At 43.0% G+C, this 23,822-nt stretch overlaps 1 protein-coding gene across 2 annotated transcripts in view; it reads left to right on the forward strand.

Moving 5' to 3' along the window:
- Positions 1-23,822, forward strand: part of ADCY5 (adenylate cyclase 5) — a 344,948-nt gene that overhangs the window by 298,494 nt on the left and 22,632 nt on the right. For both annotated transcript variants that reach the window (XM_032797047.2, XM_032797048.2), the window contains exons 11-14: positions 6,584-6,728; positions 8,908-9,005; positions 12,914-13,001; positions 23,359-23,475. In XM_032797047.2, coding sequence (XP_032652938.1) covers positions 6,584-6,728; positions 8,908-9,005; positions 12,914-13,001; positions 23,359-23,475 — 448 coding nt within the window. The remainder of the gene's footprint in view (positions 1-6,583; positions 6,729-8,907; positions 9,006-12,913; positions 13,002-23,358; positions 23,476-23,822) is intronic.

The following is a 23,822-nucleotide window of genomic DNA, read 5'->3' on the forward strand; positions in this document are numbered from 1 at the left end:
CCTAACTGGAATGGATATGAGCAACACATCTCGAAGAACAACAGTTACAAAGGTGAGTAACCGTCTTTTATCCACAACAGGCAGAGCCCTACCTTATAGTTATAAATCACTTTACAAACATTATCCAACCCTCGTAGCAGCCCTATCAAGTAACAAGGTAAATAAGAATAGTTATCCCCATTCTAGAGGAGGAGAAGCTGGGACAGAGAGGTTGCAACTTGCCACAAGGAGATGTTGTCAGAGCCAGCATTTGAACTCTGGAGTTCTTGGCTCCCAGTTCTGAGCTAAACCCACTGGGGTTATGCTTTTCAATGAATACATAAAGTCAAGCCCGCTCCATGAAAATTCATATTGAAACGGGAAAGCAAGGATGTCATCGGTGAACTCTGGCATATGTTGAAGGGAACAGCATTCCAGAGTTTTGGGCCCCTCCCTCCAGTACAAAGGGTTGTGACCAAAATCTTCAGAAGTGGCCAGTGATATTAAGTGCCTCTGTTTTTGGTAGTCCAACTTAGAAACATCTTGTTTGCTTTGCAGAGAGGCTGAGCACCCCACAGTTTTTCAGTAAAACCAATGGGAATTGTGGGTGCTCAATGCTCTGAAAATTGGGCCCCTTTAAGGTCTCTCAAATTGAGATGACCAAAATCCCTGACTGCTTCTGAAAATGTTGGCCTGTGTGAATAAAAGACCAATTCTATCAAGTTATTTAGTCCCTGCGGTTCTAACAAACCTTTGTGACAAAAATGCTTAATCTGTTCCTCCATCTCAACATTCCTTATCTTTTTCTTTGTTTTCAAAACATACCCAGAAGAAAATTTACATATAAAGGATGTTTTCTCTAATGATGCTGGGCCATTACGAGCAGGATATGGTAACAAGATGTTGATAATAAATTTCCAAGAAAGATGATCCTCTTTGGTTAAATTCATCTCTGGCAGCTCATTAAAATGAGTAATACTTGCTCTAAATTTTCCAGTTCGCTCAGGATCATATACCAGTTTATGCCTTAAATCTTTACTTGCTCGCCTCTTTTTTTGACTACGAAGTTGGCTCACAACAGAATTTTTTCTTGCCATATATTCCAGTTAGTTGTCGGTCTTAAAATCTGCTGTTTTTTTTTAAAAAAGATTTTTCAAGGTCATATTAACTCTGAGGTTTTACCTCTAAATTTTGGACAACAAAAATGCTATTAAGAATTAAATCCTAATAATTGCATTGTTTGATCTCACTACTGACATTAACCTGTTGCTCACTAAATGTGTTTGCAACAGAAGTAGAGGAAGAGGCTAGCAGTGAGAAGGAGGGGTGGAAGGAAACAACCATGGATTAATTGCCAGTTGTGTTTACTAATAAAGTATCTTTATTACCAAGGTATTTTTATTTATGAGAGAATTTTTGTTGTAGAGATATGATTAAAGAACAGAGGAATGTTATTTGGCTGTAGGTCTTTGATGTGAATGAATCAAGCTATGTGGGAGCTGAATTGAATTGGTTGCCATTGCCACTTGTAAAATATCTGGTTTTAGGGTCAAATTGGCACCTCCCCTGGAAGTGACATGGCAAAATGACAAGTGGCTCAGGAAACTCCATGAGAGTCGTGCTTGGGAATTTCTACTGATCTTTCCTGTGACAGGGTGAAATAGGTTGTTTCGTGTCCTTTGGAGTAATGACCTTGCCCCCAGTGGAGTCTCTAGGAGGAGGTGTCACTCAATAAGAATAAAAATTATGGGGAGCAGGGGTTGTTAATTGCTTTTGGGGGCAGGGGGGGAGAGTTAAAACCCTGGTACAGTGATGGACAACCTTCAGCCCATGGGCCACATGTGGCCCATCAAGCTAATCTGCTGGTGGGCTGCGAGACCGTTTGTTTACATTGACTGTCCACAGGCATGGCCTCCCACAGCTCCCAGTGGCTGCGGTTTGACATTCCCGGCCAATGGGAGCTATGGGAAGTGTTGTGGGCTGCAGGGACATGCTAGCTGTCGCTTCCCACAGCTCCCATTGGTCAGGAATGGTGAACCGTGGCCACTGGGAGCTGCAGGCAGCCATGCCAGTATAAATAAACTATCTTATGGCCCACCAGTGGATCAGATAATAAATGAAATAATAATTGGAGATATTACCAATCTTGTAGAACTGGAAGGGACCTTGAGAGGTCATCGAGTCCAGCCCCCTGTCTTCACTAGCAGGACCAAGTACTGATTTTTGCCCCAGCTCCCTAGGTGGCCCTCTCAAGGATTGAGCTCGCAACCTGGGGTTTAGCAGGCCAGTGCTCAAACCACTGAGCTATTCCTCCCCCCCTGCTAATGGGTGGCCACAGGTTGCCTACCACTGCCCTAGGAGGTCTTTCAGAGTACCAGGGGGGTGGGCCTTCTCAAGTTTAAGCATTTGGATGTATCTTAAATGCTTCCAAAAACAACAATAATTCTGAAGTCTGTCTGACAGCAAGGGACCCTAACATGCTCTCCTTCCCCAGGGCCATATAATATATAACAGTATCAATAAAAGTTTCTATACACACCCTTCATTGCTTGACCAGTGTAAAACTACTCTGCTTATAGGGACCACCTCCAAGCGTGAGTCTTCTCAATCCTTGGTATCTGTGGCAAGAAGTATACTGCTAAAGGTGATGTGGACTAATGTCCAAAAGGAACTGCTCTGAGGTAACCTACTCAAGGCTACCAGACTGTGACGGGCTAACACTCTGAGTCTCTGGCTGGATTCAAACCAGGGACCTGGTGGTGAAATGACCCATAGGCCATTACTAAGCCTGAACCAGCCAGCCACAGTCAAAAACTACCCAAAGTGGTAGTTCTCCTTCCCAATTCCTCCCAGGCTGTGCTATTAGCCTGGAACTTTGCCATCTCAGTGAGCCTCAGCTAGATTCAATGAGTTTTAACCTTGGATTCTTAGAGAAAATTATTGCAACTCTCATGTGATATAAAAATGGCTACATTTAAATTGTCCAGATCTAGAAATAACTAGCAGGAATTTTGAATGCATTCTGTAAATAGGACTAGTAATTTCCTTGCTCTTTTTATGAGGCTAGAGAACAGGATTATGACAATTGAGCACAAATAAAAAATGGCTCTTTATGTACTTAAACAGATGTGGTTTCTTTAAAACAAATCATCTAGAAGTAAATTAAATTTCCTTTCCTGCACTCCAATCTAAATTGCATTTCGGAATTGAATATATACTTGCTGATGGATTAAATAACTGTGGTGTCCAAAAATAAAAACAGTCCTTCTCCTTTCACTGACCCTTGTTGAAATGCAAACCTTTGCTATAACAACATTAAGGAATAAGACAAAGACCATTTGCATTTGCCAGACTGCCTCCTGTTTGAATGCTGGGGATGTATTGTAATGACTTGTCTACTGTATATATGTATCACTGTCTTCTTTTGGTCGGAATTTCAGTGATCAGTGGTGTGTCCTAAGACAGATTATTTTTTTTTTGTCAGATATGTGCAGATCCTGTTGCCTTAAACTGAAGTTATGGGTATTAAGCTCTTCTGAAAATCAGCTCCAATAATGCTAAAGCTAGTGAAAAGTCTCCTTTAATTCCAGTGTTGTGGGGTATTGGCTTTTGAAACAGAAGTCCTGATTATGTTTTGGCAGCTGCCATGAAGTTCTAAATGGCCAATTTTGCAAGCATCTTACTCACACCTACAGAGGTCTGTTGGCCATGAGTTTGTTACAATTCATGCAATATGCCTGCATTTGCCAGTGTTATATAGCACTGACAAAACCCAGAAAACTCAGCTGGCAATACCATCTTTCATCCTGCCCTGTCTTTAGGTTTCATTTTTTTACGAGTGTCTGAACAATGGTTGATTTTGCCTAACATGGGCTGTATATTGCCTTGGAATCAATTAGAATTGCAGTTGGAATCAGAAATCACATTAGGGTCTGTCCTAATAGAAGCTATATTTACTTGGGCATCATGGAAACTGAGCAGAATAACAAAATTTCAGCTTTAGCTTTTAATTTCTGCCTCGTCAGTTTAAGCCAGACCATTAAAGAGACCGTGTCAAGCTATAAAAATTCTGACTAGGTTTTTTCAAAAATGATTAGTGCCTTACTTTTTGGGTGCTCAACTTGAGACACCTTAAAGGAGAATGATTTTCAGACTGTTGTTTTTCATCACTATTTGAAAATTACATCCCTTTAAGATAGCTGTATGTAGGCATTGGAAAAACTCTGGTATGAAAAAAGCTGTGGGACTGAAAATCACTAATCATCCGAAAATCTTGGTCCATATGTTTGGAAAGTAGGATCTGACTCCACATTGCCTTGCCACCTCGTGTCATCTTTTCTCTTAGCTCAAAGGTATAAAATAATATCATTTGCATAAGAAAATGGTTTGACCCAAGAACCTCGGGATGCCAGAGCTGCCAGGGCTGGCACAGATCCCTGAGGTGTATAGATCCCCCTGGGTTCCACAAAAGAATGTCACGCAAGGTCTCTAATGAAAGCCTGTGTCGCACTGATCATCATGACCATTGTGAGATGCATGTACGGAGAATATGTGGGGAGTTATGTGTATATATCTAAAATTGTCATCTCTGTAGATACAAACAGGTCACTCAAAGGTAGCGTGTCTTGAGATAAACTTCTCCAGACAGGGTAGGGGAGACACTTATCTCCACGGGGGCTACTGTGTGTTACATATCCTACATTAGGAGTCTGCTAGCATTTTCAGGCAAATGCTAGTGAAGAGCTGGCAGAGACTTGAGAAGAAAGTTAACAGGAAGGTTAAACAGTGCGGGAGGGACCCTATCTTGAGGTGACCTTCAAAAGTCTGTTCTGGTATATTTGGAGGTGCAAAGAGACACTGTGGTGTCCTTCACCTAGGAAGTAAACTGAGAGCCAGTTTACTTCATGAAAAAGGGATCTCCACCAGGCTTGGCTGAAAATGCTGGAGAGAACATTGATTGACATGAACTTCTTAAGACAGGAGGATAACTTGTTTGCAGTGGTATAGTTAGTTACGTTTAGGCTTTAGAGTACATGTTATGATGTTGTTTTATATGTAACCATTTGGCCCCGTCTTTCACACTGGTTTTTATTGGAATTTCTATTGTTTTGTAATACTTTTTTCTTTTGTTTTATAATTGTACTCAAGTGCTGTGCGTAATACAGGAGCTGTAGTCTAAGGTGAAACAGATAAACTGTGGTACACTGTTCTTTTGGGAACAGAGGATCTGGGATTTCTGTGGGTATCCAGTGATTGTGACTGGATTCAATAGGGGAACACTTTGAAATGACTTAGGGTGCATCTATAGTGAACTTGCAAAGCAAAGAGTCAGCTGGTGTAGCCCAAAGAAGAGTGCTTGAGTGGCTGACAGGCTGGTTGTGTTCGGGAGCTAACATCCACCTGGCCAGGGTCGGTGCTACCATTTAGGCAGACTAGGCGGTTTTCTAGGGCACCAAGATTTGGGGGTGCCAAAAAGCGGTGCCCCCCAATTTTTTTAAGCATTTCAGCGGCCGCTGAGGGAGAGGGAGTCTTAGCTGCTGTCAGCAGCCCAGGGATTCCCCTTGGGTCAGCGTGCCACCGTCAGCAGCCCAGGGGTTCCCCTGGGTCAGCACGCCACTGGCAGCCCAGGGGTTCCCCTGCGCAGTTGCTGCTTCTCTTCTCCCGCCGCCCAGGCTTGTGGCGTCAATCAGCTGTTTGGCGCCGCAAGCCTGGGAGGAGAATTAGAGCGGGACAGTGTGCTCGGGGAGGACACGGAGCAGAGTTGAGCTGGGGTGGGGAGGTACCGCAGGGCTCCCCGGGCCAGGGGGTGGGGAGCTGCTGTGCGGTGCGGGGAGCCTGCTGTGGGGTGGGGGGCACACCTCGGGGGGGGCAGGGAGCTGCTGCAGGGCTAGGGGGGCACAAGGTGGATAGGCGAAACTTCCACGCACCAGCCCTGAACCTGGCACAAGCAAGATTGTCATGCTGGAGGCAGGTGGTGACGAGGAGACTCACAGCCCTGGCTGCCCCAAGAAGTGTTGCAAATGGAAAGTTCCGATTTGGTATCAATTTATACTTTGCCGAGCTGTAAATAACTACACAGGAATGATACAGTGGAGAGTCCTGCCCAAAACCTTTAACTGTTCCTGACAGCACTGTAGATAATCAAAGCTGGAGAATTTTTCAAGTTCAAGCGGGGGCAGCGTGCGTGAGATTTTGACAATTTTGGTGATTTCCCCCCTCCCCCACATTTTTTGAACAACTCAGGCAATAACATACATGGCAGGAATGAAATATAGGGAAAAAACAACGCACAAGAATAATGGAGGGAAAATCCATGTGGTTTTAGAGGTTGATAAAAAGACACTTTCAAGGATAGGGAAAGACAGCTATATCAAATATCTTAATTGGGTGAGGACAGATGGATGAGGACTGACAATGTATTGGATAGCTGATAACATTTCACCTGGAGATTATCCAGCTAAAGTATGGAATAAATGAGAAGTGATGAACATCCAGGTAGCTCTATGGTGAACTGATTAACTCCTTTGGGACCCTTTGCTGAAAAAAGATCAAGCTGAGTGCACTGTAAAGTTCCCATTCTCTTCCATTTTTGTGACATCCTCAGGAACACCCAAGAAAGCATGAACCCGGAGGATGAGGTGGATGAGTTTCTGGGTCGTGCAATTGATGCCAGAAGTATTGATCGGTTACGCTCTGAGCATGTTCGCAAGTTTCTCTTAACATTCAGGGAGCCTGACTTAGAGAAGAAGGTAAGATTCCCCAGTAACTACTCTCTTGGGTGAAGAAAGTCTACTGTTAGTTTTGTTTGTCCAATTTAAGCTTAAAATCTTCTTCCTGCAGTTTGGAGTTACTTTTATTTTTTTTCCCTCACTTATCACTTCAGCTGCTTTAGGGAAGTTTTGATTTACCTCCTTTTAGAGGGCACAGCATATCTGTTGAAGGAAACATTTGATAGAAATGCACCATTGGGTAGGAATGCATGCTGAGTCATTTCTCTCTCACGTATAGCAATAGCGAACTTCAGAGTGAAATCAAGATATTCTTGTGCTCATTACTGATCACTGGAGGATGTGTCGTGGGTGGCACTCAAAACTGTACTCTTTCTAAACTGCACTGCTCTCTTCTACCAGTTTAGGAGAGGAAGGGTGATCATGAGGCTAAGGAACAGGATTTAGGAAATCTGGATCTGCCATAGATATCCTATGTGATCTGGGGCAAAGCATTTAATCTCTCTGCCCTTCTGTTGCCTGTAAAATGGAGACAATACTACTTCACAGGGATGTGAGAATAAATTCATAATAAGTTTGGAGGCACTCACATACTGCAATGGTATGTACCATATAAGTAAATAAATTATTTTGTACACACATGCACACACACTGCTTAGGGAAAATTTAAGCTCTGCCTTTTTTTAATGCGAAATAATGTGAGCCTTAGGGCTATGTGAGCTGTCTTTAGGCTAACCCTTAATAATAACAATAAAAGGTGATCCATATTTTTAACAGGAAAAGCCACATCTATAAAAAATTTTATTGGTCAGGTTAAGTTTGAGTGCTGTTCTATCACTATGTTTAGCAATTAAGTTTGTACTGCAAAAAGAGGATACAGTGATTAATCTAGTTAAAGAGCAAGAGGTCTTTGCAGTAATTGAAGTATTTTTTCAGTTCTGAATGGATCACGTTAGGGTTGATCAGAAGTGTAAGCATGTTATTTTCCCCATTTAATTTTAAAATGTTAAGAAAACTGAATGGTTCACGTATCTCAAGGGCCTCCTTGTTTCACAGCTTAGGGATTGAGTTTGTTTGGACTAAGAATTGCAGTTCTAGCAACACAGAAAACATGTTTAGGAAGTGGACACAGCTTCTCTGTGACTGACGCTGATCACTAATGTGAATGTTGTGAATTCATGAGAACCTGTGGCAACCTCACATTTTCATTAGAGCCAACTAAAACTGCACAAACATCTTTTAACACTGGCAGATACCGTGAAAAACAATGTTTTCTCACTAGGCTTGAAAGAGGCAAACAGGAAATTGGTGTTTTCACAATAAGTTTTCACTGCTGGCAAAATGCAGTGACTTGTTGATGACATGTTACCTTTTAATGCATGAACAAAAAATTGCACTGGATTCTGTTCCAAAGAAAAGGTGAAGGGGGGGGAACCCCTTCTCAGAAGGTCTTTCCATCATATAAGTTGCACCCATCAATTCTACCTTGGCCTTTGCTACGTCCCCAGATCCCTGGAGGGCAGGCGAATTGTTCTGCAGCATCCATGATCCTGCTCCAATTGGACTACAGCTCCCAGCTATCACTATTATTATTCGTATTGCAGTAGCACTTACAGACACCAAACAGGGATCAGGTCTCCATTGTGCTAGACCCTGTACAGATGCAAAGTGAAAAGTGGATCCCAAAGAGGTTACACTTAAAGTGATGCCCCAGAGATTTTAGTTTAAACAAGAGATTCTCCTTCTGAGTGATCCCAAAGAAGGTGTGTATACAGCAGAGAGCAGTCTGGATATAACACCAAATAAACTCAGTTTAGGAGCCTTAAAAAGCTTTGGCCATGTTAAACTATTTATCCCCACTGGAGGGATCCCCGGATGGAATGAGTCAGCGTCTCACAGCTGTGCCCTCTGGTCCAGATTTATCTGTTTTGACAGACATCAGGAAATGAATGAAATACAAATCTTCTTTCCGTCTGCACAGGACCTTTTCACAGCCCTGAGGTCTTTTGGGGGAGAGGGGACCCCAAAATATAGCCTAAAGTAAGGGGAAATTTTCACACTTCTGTAAGTGGTAGTTCTTCAAGTGGTGTTTCTTGGGGAACCCAGAGGGTGCTGGGTGCTGAATAAGGGGTTTGGTGGGGCATAGAGGGTGGTTATATGTGTTACCTGTGCTTATAAAAGCCTGTTTACTTCCTCGCAGTACTCCAAGCAAGTGGACGACAGATTTGGAGCCTATGTGGCTTGTGCCTCCCTCGTCTTCCTCTTCATCTGCTTTGTCCAAATCACAATTGTGCCCCAGTGAGTCGCTTTTTATCACTTTTTCTGCTTTCTGGCATTTTTTCTCTGTCCTTGAGGCTTCAGTGCATCAAAAGGAAGCAAAAGTCTTTAAATAACGCATGCCTAAGTAATGTACAATGCTCATTGTGTGCCTTCATTTCCAGCTATGGTATATTATGCTTGGCATGCAAGGATTTTCATTTTGCTGGCATGATTTTTTTTAATATTTACCTCTCATTTGAGAAGTTTGATTTAGTATATTTGTAATCCCACACAAAATAAGATCACTAGAATAGAAAGGGTTGTCTACTGAGGCAGTAAAGTCTTTGTAATACAGGGCTAGAGTGGGCCTGTGTTGAATGCAGCTGAGCAGAGGAGGACGGGGGATAAGCAATCCACCACAATCCTCTTGTTCATCCTACTTGGATCTTGGGTCCGAATACTGTTGCAAATCTCAGCCCTGCTCTATGACAAACAAATGAATGGGGAGGTCAGAGAATGGACAGAGCAGCATTTCAAGGGCTGCAGTCATTTATTCACCCTCTCCCAGCCAGGCAAGAGAGGCAGTGGGAAGGAGTTGTGCTTCGTGGGTGTGTCAGAGATACAGTGCCTTCTGGACTGGTGCAGCGTATGCATGGCCCTGTGCTCAGATTGGTGTCTAATGGCACAACTTAGCCCAGGGGATCTTCTCAAAAAAGATGATGCTTCAGAATTTTCATTTCTATTTTTGAAAAATGAGAAACTAAGTGTGTTTGTGTTTTTCAGAGACCATAACTGGCTCAGTAGCGATGCTTTCTCATGAATTGGGCATCTAAAAATAGAAAGTGCTCGTAAGATAATTTTAGAATCAGTCACTTTTAATCTAAGAATAATATAATTGAAGAGTCAGAAATGCTCCAATTTATCTTCTTCCAATCTAAGAAAGCAAAAATTAATTTTAAAAAGACAAAAGATTAATGTCAGTCTGGACCACAGACACAATATGATGTTTGAGGTCATTCTTTCTCCTCCCCCTAGGCAACAGGACAGTTGCCACTGCTCGAGGAATGATAGAATCAACAAAGCAGAATAGCAGCAGCAGAAATACAGTGTGTAAAGAGACAGATCCATTTAAGGAAATCAGAGGCTGAAAACTGAAATTAGGTCAATCCCTGCACTTTACACATGCTTAATAATCACTAAAGCTGTTCTTTTCATGTTTGCCCAGGTTCTGTAAAGGTTTACACTTTAGATCAGCTGACTTGACACTGCTGCCTTGAATTCATACCTTTGTGAGAGAAGCCCTTTTAAAAGGGTTTGGTTTGCCCATCAAGGTCTACATGGGGCGGGGGGATCGATCTAAGTTACGCAACTTCAGCTACATGAATAACGTAGCTGAAGTCAACATACTTAGATCTACTTACTGCAGTGTCTTCAATATGGTGAGTCGACTGCTGCCACTCCTCCGTCGACTCTACCTGCACCTCTTGCCGAGCTGGAGTACAGGAGTTGATGGGAGAGCGCTCAGGGATCAATTTATCATGTCTAGACTAGACACGATAAATCAATCCCCGCTGGATCGATCGCTGCCCACCGATCCGGCCAGTAGTGAAGACATATCCTAAGCAGCTACTGGACTATTTAAATTAGAGCTAATTTAACATTTTAAAAAAGAGTTGACAAAAAATGTCTGGGTCCTTCGGTGTCCTATTGGCTGGCTTTCTTTGTTCTGTATTACACAAGGAAATTGGAGCAGCTTCATTATGATATGCCATATGCTATATGCCTGCCAGTCTTCTCTTATGGGCAGAAATATTTGATGTTTTCACATTTTATTTCCAGGTGTTTTAGAGATTCCCATAATCTTGAGCACTTTTAGCTTTCCTCAAAAGAATCCGCAGGCAGGATACTGGACCTTATAGGCAATTAGTCTAATCTGTATGGCAAAACCTACTGGGCTTGACATTTCAGACCCCAAACTGTATTTATGTGCATGCCCAAATCTGCATGCATGTTTTTTCTAGTACGGAAACCCACGGATAGGAAAGTCACTGAGATTTAGGATGCTAGATGCCCAGGTCTTTTGAAAATGGGACTTGGATGCTTTTGAAAATTTTACTCTGTGCCTCAAATAACAAAATGAGTTTCCTGTCTGCAAAATGAGTATAACACCACTTCACTATCTCATAGGGGTGTTGTGAGAACAAATACATTACCATTTGTGAGGTGCTCAGATACTTTGGTAATGAAGAACATATAGCTGCCAGAGCTCAATACATGAGCATTATTTTTCCATATATATTAATACTAGCTAACTGGCAAGACTGACTGGAAGTGGTGTGGGTTACCATAATAACATACCATCTCCAGAGACCCAAACTCATATCTGAGTTGGGTTACAAGTGAACCTCAATTTGGTGGTTCTAAGGTTCTGTTCCAGTCTGTAGAGATCATTTGTCCACATAGCAGAAATATAGTATAAATGGGTAATATCTTCTTAGGAGAGGACTAGAATACCAGAGGAGTTGGAGGTCAGTGGTCAAGTGCATTGGCTGAGCTATGTAGAAGAGGACTCATTTGCCAGCACCATCAATCACTTTGCTTTCACAACCATTAAATTCACCCAAAATTAGAACCCAAAACACAAACACCTGCTAGTTGTGTGCAAGTAGTACCTGCATGCAAGTAGTGGTGAGAATAGAATAATACTCACACTGCGTGGGAGTTGTTAAATTCTCCACCATCCTTTGGATAGCTTGGCAAGTCTGTAGGCTGATTCGGTTTCTAGAGTAAACAAAGCTTCATGATTCATCTTGGGACCAGATATATATTTCCATCACACTTTTTATTCATTTTTTTAATATTCTTAATTGCATGATTGTTGTCTTTACTGATGACAGCAATTAACAACCAGCTGCAGCCGTGTGTGTGTGTGTCACCATCAAATGCTTTCATGAAATATCAGCAGAATCTGAAACTTCAGACAAAATAGCAACGATCATTTGTGATAATAAAGAGGAATTGCCTTAATGAATGCCTTGAAGGCTCAAACAATGAATTAGCAAAGAGTTGCCTCTGTCATGGAAGAACATGGAAACCAGCTGGCTTTGGTGTGTTTGGTCTTAATGTCACGGTGCAGGATAACCTCATTAATAATTTAAAGTGTTGGGATGTGAGGGGACCTGTCTCTTTTGTACTGAGATCAGAAACTTTTCAAATGTTGTTGAATAATTGCACGATCAAAACAAAAATGTGTACCACAAAGCTGGCTTGGAAATCCTGTTTTCACTGAAAGGAAGTGTGGAGGGAGACGCGGCACAATGCAGACTCCTAGCACTGCTGCTTTATTCATGAGTGCTCTGAGGCCCACTTAGCCATCTTTGTTCCTGAGCTTAGGTGGGAGGACAGCCAAAGTGGTAGAGCAAAGATTCTCCATATGAGAAACCAGGTAGGCTTGGGCATCTTCATGACCTTGTTGGATGTGGGCTATTTCTCTGTATTTTCTTTCTTAGCCAGTGCAGGGTTTCTGAGTCCTTCACAGAGGATGCAAATGAAAGGATGGAGATGGACTCATAAGTGTGACTTGAAATATGTCTCCCCTGCATATTTCATGTGCACTTGGCTGCAGAGGCCTCAATTCTAAAGCGCAGCAAGTTTCTCTTCCAGCAAATCTGGTATCCATTGCCTGTGTAGGGGTGGCCCACTGTAACAAATTATTTTGTCATCTCTTCTGGCACGTGAAACATTTCTCAGTCTCTCCGCTGTCACCCCAGCAATTTAAAGGGAACAGGAAATCTCCTTATTCAAAGCATCTCCTATCTCCTACTGCTGTCCTAGACAGAGAGAAAGCCCATACCACGTCATGGTTTGTACAGAGGTACTAAGGCTAAAAGCAGAGCGGTAACTGTTCTATATGGTGTAAATCTTTAAAAATCCCTTTCTGGTTTCAGCTCTACATTTATGTTGGGTTTTTACCTGACCAGTTTTTTGATCCTGACCACAGTGGTGTTTGTTTCGGTCATTTACTCCTGCATAAAGGTGAGTAATGAGACTTCTCTATACTGTCCTTTGCTGAGCCTGTTAGCATAACCAGTCTGTTTCTTAAGCTAATATATAACATCTTTGTATTTCATTAGCTGTCTTTTCCCCATCATTCTCCATAGGTAGATGCACTTACATACTACCATGATAAAGGTTATAGAAGAAACCTTAGATAAGACAGAATGAGCTGAGGTAATGTTGTGCTAGGATTGGGATAGTTTTCCACAGTCAGAAGTAATCAGCCTCTCTCCTTCTGGATCTGTATGTCTATGAAGTCCCCTACAGGCACTCTTATTTTGACTTTAAAAGAACAAAATTCCCAATGTGGAACCAAGAACACTGACCCTGTGCTTCCTCCCCTTAAACTTCCTGCAGAGTTGGCTGTGTATTGTCCCCTGTGGCACATGCTTGGCTTGGTAGGCAGATAACCAGAATAAGAATAACATCAAGGAAATATGTCTTGAAGAAAAATAAAAGCATAAACATTTAGAGCTTTCTCAGCCTGTCTCAGATGAGCATAAGCAGTAATGAGTCAGTGATCTCCTTCTTGTAACTGGTGGTTGATAAGCAAAGAAGGATGGTTGTAAAACAACTGTTAAGTATGCTCGGCCTTCCATAGTAAAACTCTCTTCTGTGCTTTTGGGGAGGCAGTGTGTTGGTGCTGGAGTATTTAGTCTGATGGTCTGTTGTGTCTGATGTTTTGTGAATTCTCCCATTTTGAACGCCTCTGAAAGTTCAGATCCAGACTTCAGGGAACCACACATCATGGCTCTACCCAACTCTGCCCCTAACAGGCTAAAATGAAATAGCTCAATAGCACTTTTTTTTTCTAGGAAAAAAATCTACCTGGCACAGTCCACTACCTGATATCTGCAGCTCTTTAATTCTGGATGCTATTGGTGGTACTGGCCTAAGGAAGGCACTCTTGGCAGATTTTATTGTTAAAAGTTAGACTTCGGCTTTTCCTTTAATATGGACTATGAAATATTCCCAGTGAAACTCCAAAGGCCCTAAGATATGTTAAAACTCCAGAACTTAGGGTAGCTCACTGACAAGTTCCCAAAGGTTCCCTTTGGACGGAACCTTGCTCAGAAATGGACTCCTTGACCACACTTGTTTATGCTATTTGGGGCCAGTCATCCTTTCTCGGTGGATGATGCCGTTTACAAGCTCAAGAGACCAATCTTAACAGGCTCACAGGTCCCTCTGACCCAGGAGATGTTGCCCAGAGTGCCTTGTTAAACTTTATAGGTCTCCATTTTAAACCCGCAGCCTGCACTGCCTATCTCTGACTGTCATTACTGTGTATGCAATGCTTTTGTGATTAATGATACAGTGTGGGCCAATCCAGAAAGCATCTTGTGAACCCAACATAGATTGACACACTGACATAATGGCACCAGGCAGCAACACTCGATCACAACACCAGCCAGCTAGAGCCTGTGCTGGAGGGGTTGGTTGCTGCAGTGCACAGCTCTTTTTGGACTCGTGTCATAGGACAAATGTTGCAGCATCAGCTCTGCTGAGCCCAGGCTTGTGGCATTTGAGTCTGGCTGACACCAAACAAAGCTGACTTGAACAGGCATGGATATTTTCCTCCTGTTGGCTTGTATGGGCTTATATTATTTTTGTATACTGACAGCAGCACTAGCTTTTCGGATGTCAAAGATTTTTTTTATGAATGACCTGAATGAAGAATGAGTTTATAATACACAAAGGACTTCTCTGTGTCTCCATGACCCTGGAAGGCTGTTCTGTTTTTTTTCTGTGCCTTGACCTCCCAAGTTCCCATTTAGGAGATCTGTCTAATGATGGCTGCAGCTGTTCCTCCCTCAGATGATCAGCCTGGGATACAAAAGTACACATGCCCCGTGGGAATGCAGGTGGACAAACGCAAAAAGGCAAGCCAATGAGGGCAGAAATGAGGAAGTGACTGTGAACTGCCTGGTATTTCTAATAAGTGGTTGTTTATCACTATATGTGTAACGTTACAGAGGTGCACAATACTCTGCAAAACACAGTGAGGCGTACCCTACCTCATAGAACTCACAGAGAATGAGTGGGTCTGGATGCTGTTTTTCCTACTTCTTCCTTCCTTTTCTGGACCTGAGGGAGCCACCAGAGGGCATGACAAGGGTTGCCTTGTGAAAGATCTACTGGAGAATTTCTGGTGGCTGGTTTTATTAAAGAGAAACCCAAGCATATGGCTTCTCAGCACCAGTGAATTTTTGATTTCTCCACCATTTAGTGCTCAGATGCGCAAAAGCCTCCCTGATTAGTGCACCAGATTATAAACATAACTAATGGGTTCTGGGCTGGCTGCTGGCAGCCTGCACCCCTGTTGCAAAGATGTCACATAGCAGAGGTGGACTTTTGATGTCAGCAGTTTCTAGTGGTCAATTACTGAAAGATTAAGGGGTGAATGTTCAGGTCAGTTTTTATTACTTGACTAGTTTGTCCAAAGGAGGATTCTATTGTGTATTCTCTGACCACCAGCTGGAGAAATGTGCTGGAGCTTTTGCTATCCTGAGAGAAGTGGTGGTGAAATCAATGGTGGGAATGTTGAAGAGGAGCAGGAGTTGCTGGGGAGTTGTCAAGGCCTTGTGTGTGGCAGTGCCACCTAAATACCAACCAAAGCAACCTCTATCCTCCAGTCCCAGTCTCTAGTTCTTGAGAAGTGTTCAGTACATACAATCTGATAGTGACTCAAGAATTCAGTCAGTGTAGTGGTTGTTACAGGAGCATTGCACCTGTTTTACAGCAAAATTATCAGTACTAACGAATTACTCTGTCCCTAAGAACGAGTAAACCAATCGAACACCAGGTGGTCGAATACCAGTGCATCACTGCAGGTCATTATAGAGGATATTAGTGCTGAGAGCAGATTGGTGGAGGGATTCATTAGCAAGCCACAGTCAGATAAGAAACAATCTCTCATGTCTGTCCTGTTCTCTAATCAAAATACTGCTGTTAATCTAAGCATGTATGTGGCACTTTACATTTTCAAACTATTGTACAAACAGCAACTAATTAACCGTCTTCTCTTTTTTCACCCCTAATATGTGTTTGATTATGGCTATAATACTAGCTTGTTGTCAAAGTATGTGAGGAAAAGGCAGTCAGCTGCCGTTGTGTTGAGGGCTATATAACTAATTGGACAGATAGACGTAGTCTGGGGGTTTTGTGTTAAGATATGAAGCTCCCTAGCTCACTTAAGGGTTTCTCTTTTGGATCAGATTCATTTTGATAGCAGGACTAATGTTTTTTTCTGTGCCTGGAGGGCACGTATGTTAGGTGCAATCAGTTCTATACAGGAAGTGTGGGAAAACCAGCATTTGTGGCATTCCAGCTTGGAATATCAAACTGACGGAGCGCAAGCATAATTTATGTCTATTTGCACTACTATTAGATGGTACATGGTCCCTTTTCCCCCATTTTATCTTTTTACAGTTTCCAATCTGAGAGTTCCTTTTCCTTTTTTTGTCCTCTCTATCTCTGGCATTGACCATTGCTAGCAGGCGCTTTCAGGGCAACTTGGTTTTGTTTTATTTTTTGCTGTCATTATCTCCCACTATAAAATTCTCCATGCGAGTTGATCCTGGAATTGCCAGTCTAGCCAACATAGGTTTCCAAGTTCCTTCAGCTGCAATAAATGGAGAACTCTTCTCACTCCTCACTCTGCTATTGGTGACTGAGGTCTAATGGTGTCTTCCCATTAAAATCTAGTTTCTGCAAGCTCATGGGAACCACTGCTGACTGACATCTGTTTTGCTACTGATTTAAAAACTTTACATTTCTTCTGAGAACTCATAAATTATACTGTACTCACTGCTCTGTGGAGGTCAACTTCTTGGACATTGCTGGACATGAATGTGAGACAGAGTGCACACTACATCTTCCTGAGTTAATTCAATCTGGAAATCACAACTTGTATACTAGCTCTCACCCATTTCTTGGCTTCTCCCTGCCAAAGTGGCCAGAAAATTTAAAAGCATATTTTCATTTTTGTCATCTTTCCTTTTGGAAAGATTTAGTTAATTGAAAACTGTACGTTGGTTTTATAGGCTGATAAAACACTAAATAATAAACCAAATAAATGGATTTACAGCCCTGAATTGCCTGTCGTTATTGACTTCAGCTTCAGACATCTTAATTTATTGCAGAATGACCAAAATTATGTTATTTCAGATTGGAAGTTCAAGGATTTAGAGAATTTCTTATTCATTTTGCATCATACAGCGCTAATTACATCCTGACTGTCAAACAGTTTTCCATGTCCAGAGTATATGTTGAAAAAGACAGAAAGCAGAAGAATTACTCTCCTTTCTCTGGTGGTTGTGGTTCTGTTGTTGTTTTTCTCTCTCATTGTAGATTATCATTTTAGTTAGTGTGTTTTCACTTTTCAACAGGCCTGTGAATGGAGGTCATGGGTCCCCTCAGTATAACTCCACTGGACTCAATAGAATTCTGTACGAGTTTGGCCTTTGTCTGTAAATGTCCCCACCTTCCTGTAGGTTTGGTTTTTACATGCAACATTTCTCTTTCCTGGCCCCTTGGGTGGTAGATTTCTGAATGCTGTAAAGTGAGTCCTGTCCTGACTTCTCCTGGGCAACAACACTCGGCTCAGTGTGTGTTTTCCGAAACTTTCTCCTGCCATGATGATTATGACTAAGGCTGTGTCTGTCACGATGGTCACGGATTCCGTGACTTTCCATGACCTCCATGATTTCTGCAGCAGCCAGTGCTGGCTCAGGGGCTATCCAGCTCGGGCAGCCCCTGTGCCGGCAGCATCAGTTTGGGGAGTTTGGTATGTGGGAGGGGGCTAGGGGTTGGGGGTGAAGGGGGCACTTACCTCAGGGTTGGGGGCTTCCCAGCTCCCACTGGCATAGGCGGAGGAGGGGCCAGGGGACTCCGTGCGCTACCTGTGCCCACAGGTCTTCCCCCCAGCTCCCATTGGCCAATGGGAGCTTTGCCTGCAGATCTGGCACTTGTGGCGGGAACAGCGATTTGGAGCCCCCCTGGCTGGAGCTGTGGGGACATGTGGAGCCCGGTAGGGAGCCTGTGAGCCCTGTCAATCTCCACCCCAGCACCAGCAACATGGCCCACTGTCCCCTTTCCCCCAGCAGAAGCGGGGGTCCCGGCTGTGTGCCACAGCTCACCTTCCCTCCCCAACACCAGCAGGGGTCCTGGGCTGCCCCCACCCACCCTGAGCACCCACTGGCCCCCCAGCCCAAGTTTCAGTTAGGGGTATAAAATAAAAGTCATGGACAGGTCACGGGCTGTGAATTTTTGTTTACTGCCTGTGACCTGTCCATGATTTTTACTAAAAATACCCGTGACTAAAACATAGCCTTAATTATGATGCACTTACTGTATAATCCTGTTGATGTCCCACATCTGAGAGTGGCTCTAGCTGTTGGTACTTCGATGCTGGACATCTGAAGATATGATTTCACCTATTGCTTTCAATGCCTTTTGTGAATTAAATAATGGGGAAATCCATCCTAATATTTTTTCCCTATAATAATTTTCCTTGACACATGGATTTTGGGAGCCTGATCAAGTTAATGGTATCTGGGCCCAAATTCCCATATCAGCACACATCAGCACCTTTAGTTACCAAATGAATCATGTCCCTATTTTCAGCCCCTCCTATACGTGTGTATATGTATTCGTCACATTTGCTCTTCTGTTCTGCATTTAGATACCATTTTAAACAGAAAATGAATCGCATTTACTAGTTCAAAGAAGCAAGAACCATAGTCTGAACTATGCTTACGTGTGTGTTTGGCTACTTTTAATAGAATGCGAGTGACTAACTAGACTGCTGCTCTATAGAGGGTTTTGCAAAGGAAACATTGTCCAGTGGCTAGCGCACAGGATGGGATGTTAGGAGATTTAGGTTGTATTCCCAGTTCTGTCACAGAACTCAAGCAAGTTGTAACCTCTCTGTGCCTCAGTTTCTTCATCTGTTAAATGGGGATAATAATTACCTACCTTATGGAATGTTAGGAACTAAATTTATTATTGTTTGTAAAGCATAATTGCCTCAGAGGTGCTATATTTAATAATAATTTGAGATGTGCCTGTCTCATAGAACTGGAAGGGACCCTGAAAGGTCATTGAGTCCAGCCCCCTGCTTTCACTAGCAGGACCAAGTACTGATTTTGCCCCAGACTCCTAAGGGGCCCTCTCAAGGATTGAACTTACAACTGTGGGTTTAGCAGGCCAGTGCTCAAACCACTGAGCTATCCCTCCTCCTGTTTCTATGGTATTACAATATCATGTATCCATTGGATGGCTTCTTATTGTTTTTCTCTTCCATTTTTTCCAGGATGTACTTGTTTGTTGACACAATCTGTTCCCCAATTTACAGAGTAATGAGAACCAATATTTGTTCCAGGAAAACATGTTTGTTAATGGAGTTTAGTTTGTTTGACTGTCGTTACCAAAAGATCTTGCTCATTTTATCAGGACTGGTTAGAGGTCAATCCTATATAGGGTGTGCTGCAGGCCTTATAGTCTCTGAGAACAGGACTGGAGGCTAGAAAGAGCTACTGAGTTCTAATCCAGGCTCTGCCACTGTTTCCTGAACAGATGTGAGCCAGTCCCTTCATCTTTGGAAGCCATAGTCATTCTTGGGATAGCTCCTTGCATTATCTCAGTTTCCCTATCTGTCAAATGAGAATAATGCTTATCTGGAGTCCTTTAAAGAGGTGTGGTAAGGATTAATTATTTAGCGTTTGTTCAGCACTTTGAAGTGCTAATTATTCTGTTCTACTTGTTTAAAAATTAGTTGCTATGGCATTATTGTATAGCAGCTTCTGCAATAGAGAAAATAGGAAATCCACTCCGCTGCTCTTAATTTCCTTGTTTCTCCCTTCATGATTTTCCTTCTCTTTTCTCAGAAATGTATTTTGCAGATGTGGCTGCCATTTTCCAATTTAACTTTTTAAACACTCACATCTGCTGATTGTAGCTGAATATTGAAACTCAGTTTAATCCCCAAAAAAGCACCCTCATTAGAAGTCTAGCTGCTAGAGTAGAACTCACGGTGTCTGACTCTTCTTTCACCAAATAGCAGTGTAAATCAGGAATAGCTTCTCCGAAGTCAATGGAATTACACCAGTGTATAAACTGGTGTGAGAGGAGAGTCTGGTCTGTGGGGCTTAGATGTGCATTAGAGGTGTTTCTAAAGAGGGTGTGAGTGTAAAGTGATGCCATAAATTACATTTAGTGACAATTTTCTCAGTGTTACCATGACCGCTAGAGTTTAAAGGCCATTTTGTATGCTTGATCTGCATATACAGCTCCCATTAATATCAGTTGGTATTGCACCAACAGATGAAAAGATGATATAGTTCTCTGTGATGAGGTTTCGCATGCCACATTATCCAGGAACCGCACTTCTGAAAAGCATGGGGGGGGCAAGTAGCCATTTCAGAGAGCTTGTAACGGAGGATTGACTGACTGATTGTTGTGCAAGATCTGAATGTTTGAGATTAAAGTTAATTTAGCCACTTGACAAAACTGTCAAATCTTACAGATGAACTGAAATTTCAGGTCAGAGATTCTAATTGTGGTGGTAGCAAAGCTTTCAAGCTAAAGACATTGGACAGTTGCTTACTTATAAGTCTTCTGGCTGCTAATTATTAAGATACCTATAAAGTGTCCCTTCCCGTTCAAAACAAAAGCTACACGTACAATGAAGAGTCAAAAGTCAACTCTTTTGGGGTCTGGATTTATTTTTTTTAAAAAATAGAAATCAACTCCAAACTTACATGCCAGCATACCGATTGAACCAGAGATGTCTAGAGCTGAACACAAATGTCTCTAAAGCTTGAGTTAAGGCACCTGGTGGCCCAGATTTTTAAAGATCTTTAGGTATTTCAACACCTAACTGATTTAGAAACCTATATCTCATTTTCAAAAGGCATTTAGAAGCCAAAATTCCATTGACCATTGAAAATACAGACATCTGTTACAATACCTCTTTAGACTTAGGCATGTGGTCTTACCTTCCTGCTTGCCTAAGGGCTGGTCTACACTGGGAACTTATCTGGGCATTGCTACATCTCTCAGGGGTATGAAAATCCCCACACCCCTGAGACACGGAGCTGTTTGGAGCTAATCTTAAGGCTAGACAGCGCCAGGTCAATGGAAGAATTCTTTTGTTGATCTATCTACTGCCTCTTGGGAAGGGTGAATTACCTAATCTGATGGGAGAACCTCTCCCATTGGCATAGGTAGCGTCTACACTGAAGTGGTGCAGCTGCAGGGCTGCTGTTCTGCTGCTGTAACGTTTCATGTGTAGACGAGCCCTAATTCTGTTGTAGGAGCAGCGGGGTGGTGCGGACGGGAAAAGTCTTTTGGCGCTGGCTCATCTCTAGATGCCAAGAATTGCTATATTAACAGTTTTTATTTCCAAAGAGAATATTTTAAAAAATTAATTCCAAGAACATTACAATCTGAATTTGTAACCTTTTCTGGGATTTAGTCATTTGGTGTAAATGTGTCAGAACGCCAAGTCCCCCTAGTCCACACAGACAGACACCCTGTCCCCCCAGGAGACAGAGAAACAGTTTTGTGCCGGAAGCTGATGAAGTCAGCATTTTAAAATGGTTAGCAGCATTGCAGATTTTCTCCCCCTTTGTAATAGTCACCAGCTAATAATTATGTTGTAGGTTTTCTGTGTGGGAAGCAGTACAGTGGCAAAATGCTGCACCTCTGAGAATGTAAGAATGAAGGGTAAAAGGGAAAAGCAGGACTTTTAATAGAAGCATTAGTCATAGTTAAATTGCGGTGCGGTGTCATTGTGCTACTAGCTTCTAGTGTCTCTAAAAATACCCTCTAGTCTAGCGGCTTTGCTGGTACAACAATGCAGTAACAGAGAGAGATCTGGATTCTGGAACAGCAGCAGCAGCCTTCTTTCCCTTGAGCAAAAATGCTGGGGAGTATCATAGAGGTCATGCTCACACGCTGTGGGGAATGTGAATAGTTTTCAGACATCTGCTAATGTCTAGTTCTAGAGGATCCTCTTTGCTCCTCTGTAGCTGTATGGTATGTGCCATGATAGAGCAGAGAAATGAAGGTGGGAATGGGATCAGAAAAGGGGGATATAAAAGAAGGGAAAGGTTAAAAAAACCACCACCTCCCCCCTCCCCCCCCCAAAAAAGTATCCCACCCACGGTGGAGCTTGCCATAGCTGAGATAATGCTTCATGCTGGAAAGAAGACCTGTTGCAGTATTGCTTTTCAATAAGATGGGTGACCAGGGAACCCTACACTTGGATTCCTAGAGATTATCACCATTCACTGTATTTCCCCTCTGAATAGAGTGAGACAGGGCTGGCTCCAGGCCACAGCGCACCAAGCGCGTGCTTGGGGCAGCACAAGGGCGCTCTGCCAGTTGCCGGGAGGGCGGCAGGCGGCTCCGGTGGACCTCCCGCTGGCGTTTCTGCGGAGGGTCTCCTGGTCCCGCGGCTTCCGTAGACCTGCCACAGGCGTTTCTGCGGACGGTCCACTGGTCCTGCGGCTCCAGTGGACCTCCCGCAGACACGCCTGCGGCAGCTCCACCGGAGCGCGGGACCATCGGACCCTGCGCAGAAACGCCTGCGGCAGGTCCACCGAAGTCATGGGACCGGCGAGCGGCAGAGCGCCCCCCCATGGCATGCCGCTGTGCTTGGGGCGCCGAAATTGCTAGAGCCGGCCCTGGAGTGAGACATCTGGGAGACAAGTGTTCTAAAGATGCCCTGTTAGTAGGAGAGTGCTTGTGGAGAAGGTTAATCTAGATGGCCGAGAACGCCCAGTAGCGTAATCACGACAAGAGAGTTTGATAACCAAGTGCCTGGCAGGGAGGATAGAATAGATAATATGATGAGGTCGCAAGCTATTAGCAATGTGTCCTTCAAATGGTACAGCTTAATTTCCCTGAAGGAAAGTGAGGTATGAATCCATGATTGCATTGATGAATACACCAGAGATTTTGCAGCCCTCTTTTTTTCAATCCATGACCTCTAGATCCTGGCAGTTAAAGATGACTTGTGGTTAACTTTCCATCCCACCATGATGGGATACACATCATGCCATGTCATCTTGGCTCAGAAGACATCGTTTCCGTTGAGAAGAAACAGCTAGATTTGACAAGTCTGCCAGACTGTATTGCCGTCACTTTATCATCTGCCTCCGCCTCCCAAAAAACACATGCAAGAAGACAAGTCCTTGTCACCTTTCTTTGACCCCATCCAGCACAAGCACTACCATTTATATGTAGGGATGTAGGTTGCTCTTAACATTACAACATTTATAAATATCCATGTCTTATGTATTTTGTTTACTTTTTATTTCATGTCCAGCTTTTCCCAGCTCCACTCCAGACTCTCGCAAGGAAGATTGTTCAATCCAGGACCAATAGCACCTTAGTTGGGGTCTTCACCATTATACTGGTTTTTCTGTCAGCATTTGTCAACATGGTACATGGTTTTTAATCCATTTCTTTTCTGTGTAGTTTTATTATTGATCTTTTCGGGCATGCATGCCACACGCATGATCATTGCAGTCATGTGAATTAATGTCAGATCTTGCTGTTGCTATATCTGAGGGCAGCCTTTCCACCCAAAAGTGAAATGGGAGTCATCTAAATGCCCTCCTAACAGCCTATATTGCTGATTCTGGTTTTGCTTTTGTTGCACATCAATTTTTCTGACTGTTCTATTTCTCTTGGTAGTTGTATAAACCAGGAGCGAAGTTTACCCCTATATAGCGGGCCAGGCAAAGGCCTGTGTGTAACTCAGGCCCCGCAAAAGCTCTCTTTTGAGTG

The sequence above is a fragment of the Chelonoidis abingdonii genome, chromosome 10 (assembly GCF_003597395.2).
Source record: "Chelonoidis abingdonii isolate Lonesome George chromosome 10, CheloAbing_2.0, whole genome shotgun sequence".
NCBI classification, from domain to species: domain Eukaryota; kingdom Metazoa; phylum Chordata; order Testudines; family Testudinidae; genus Chelonoidis; species Chelonoidis abingdonii.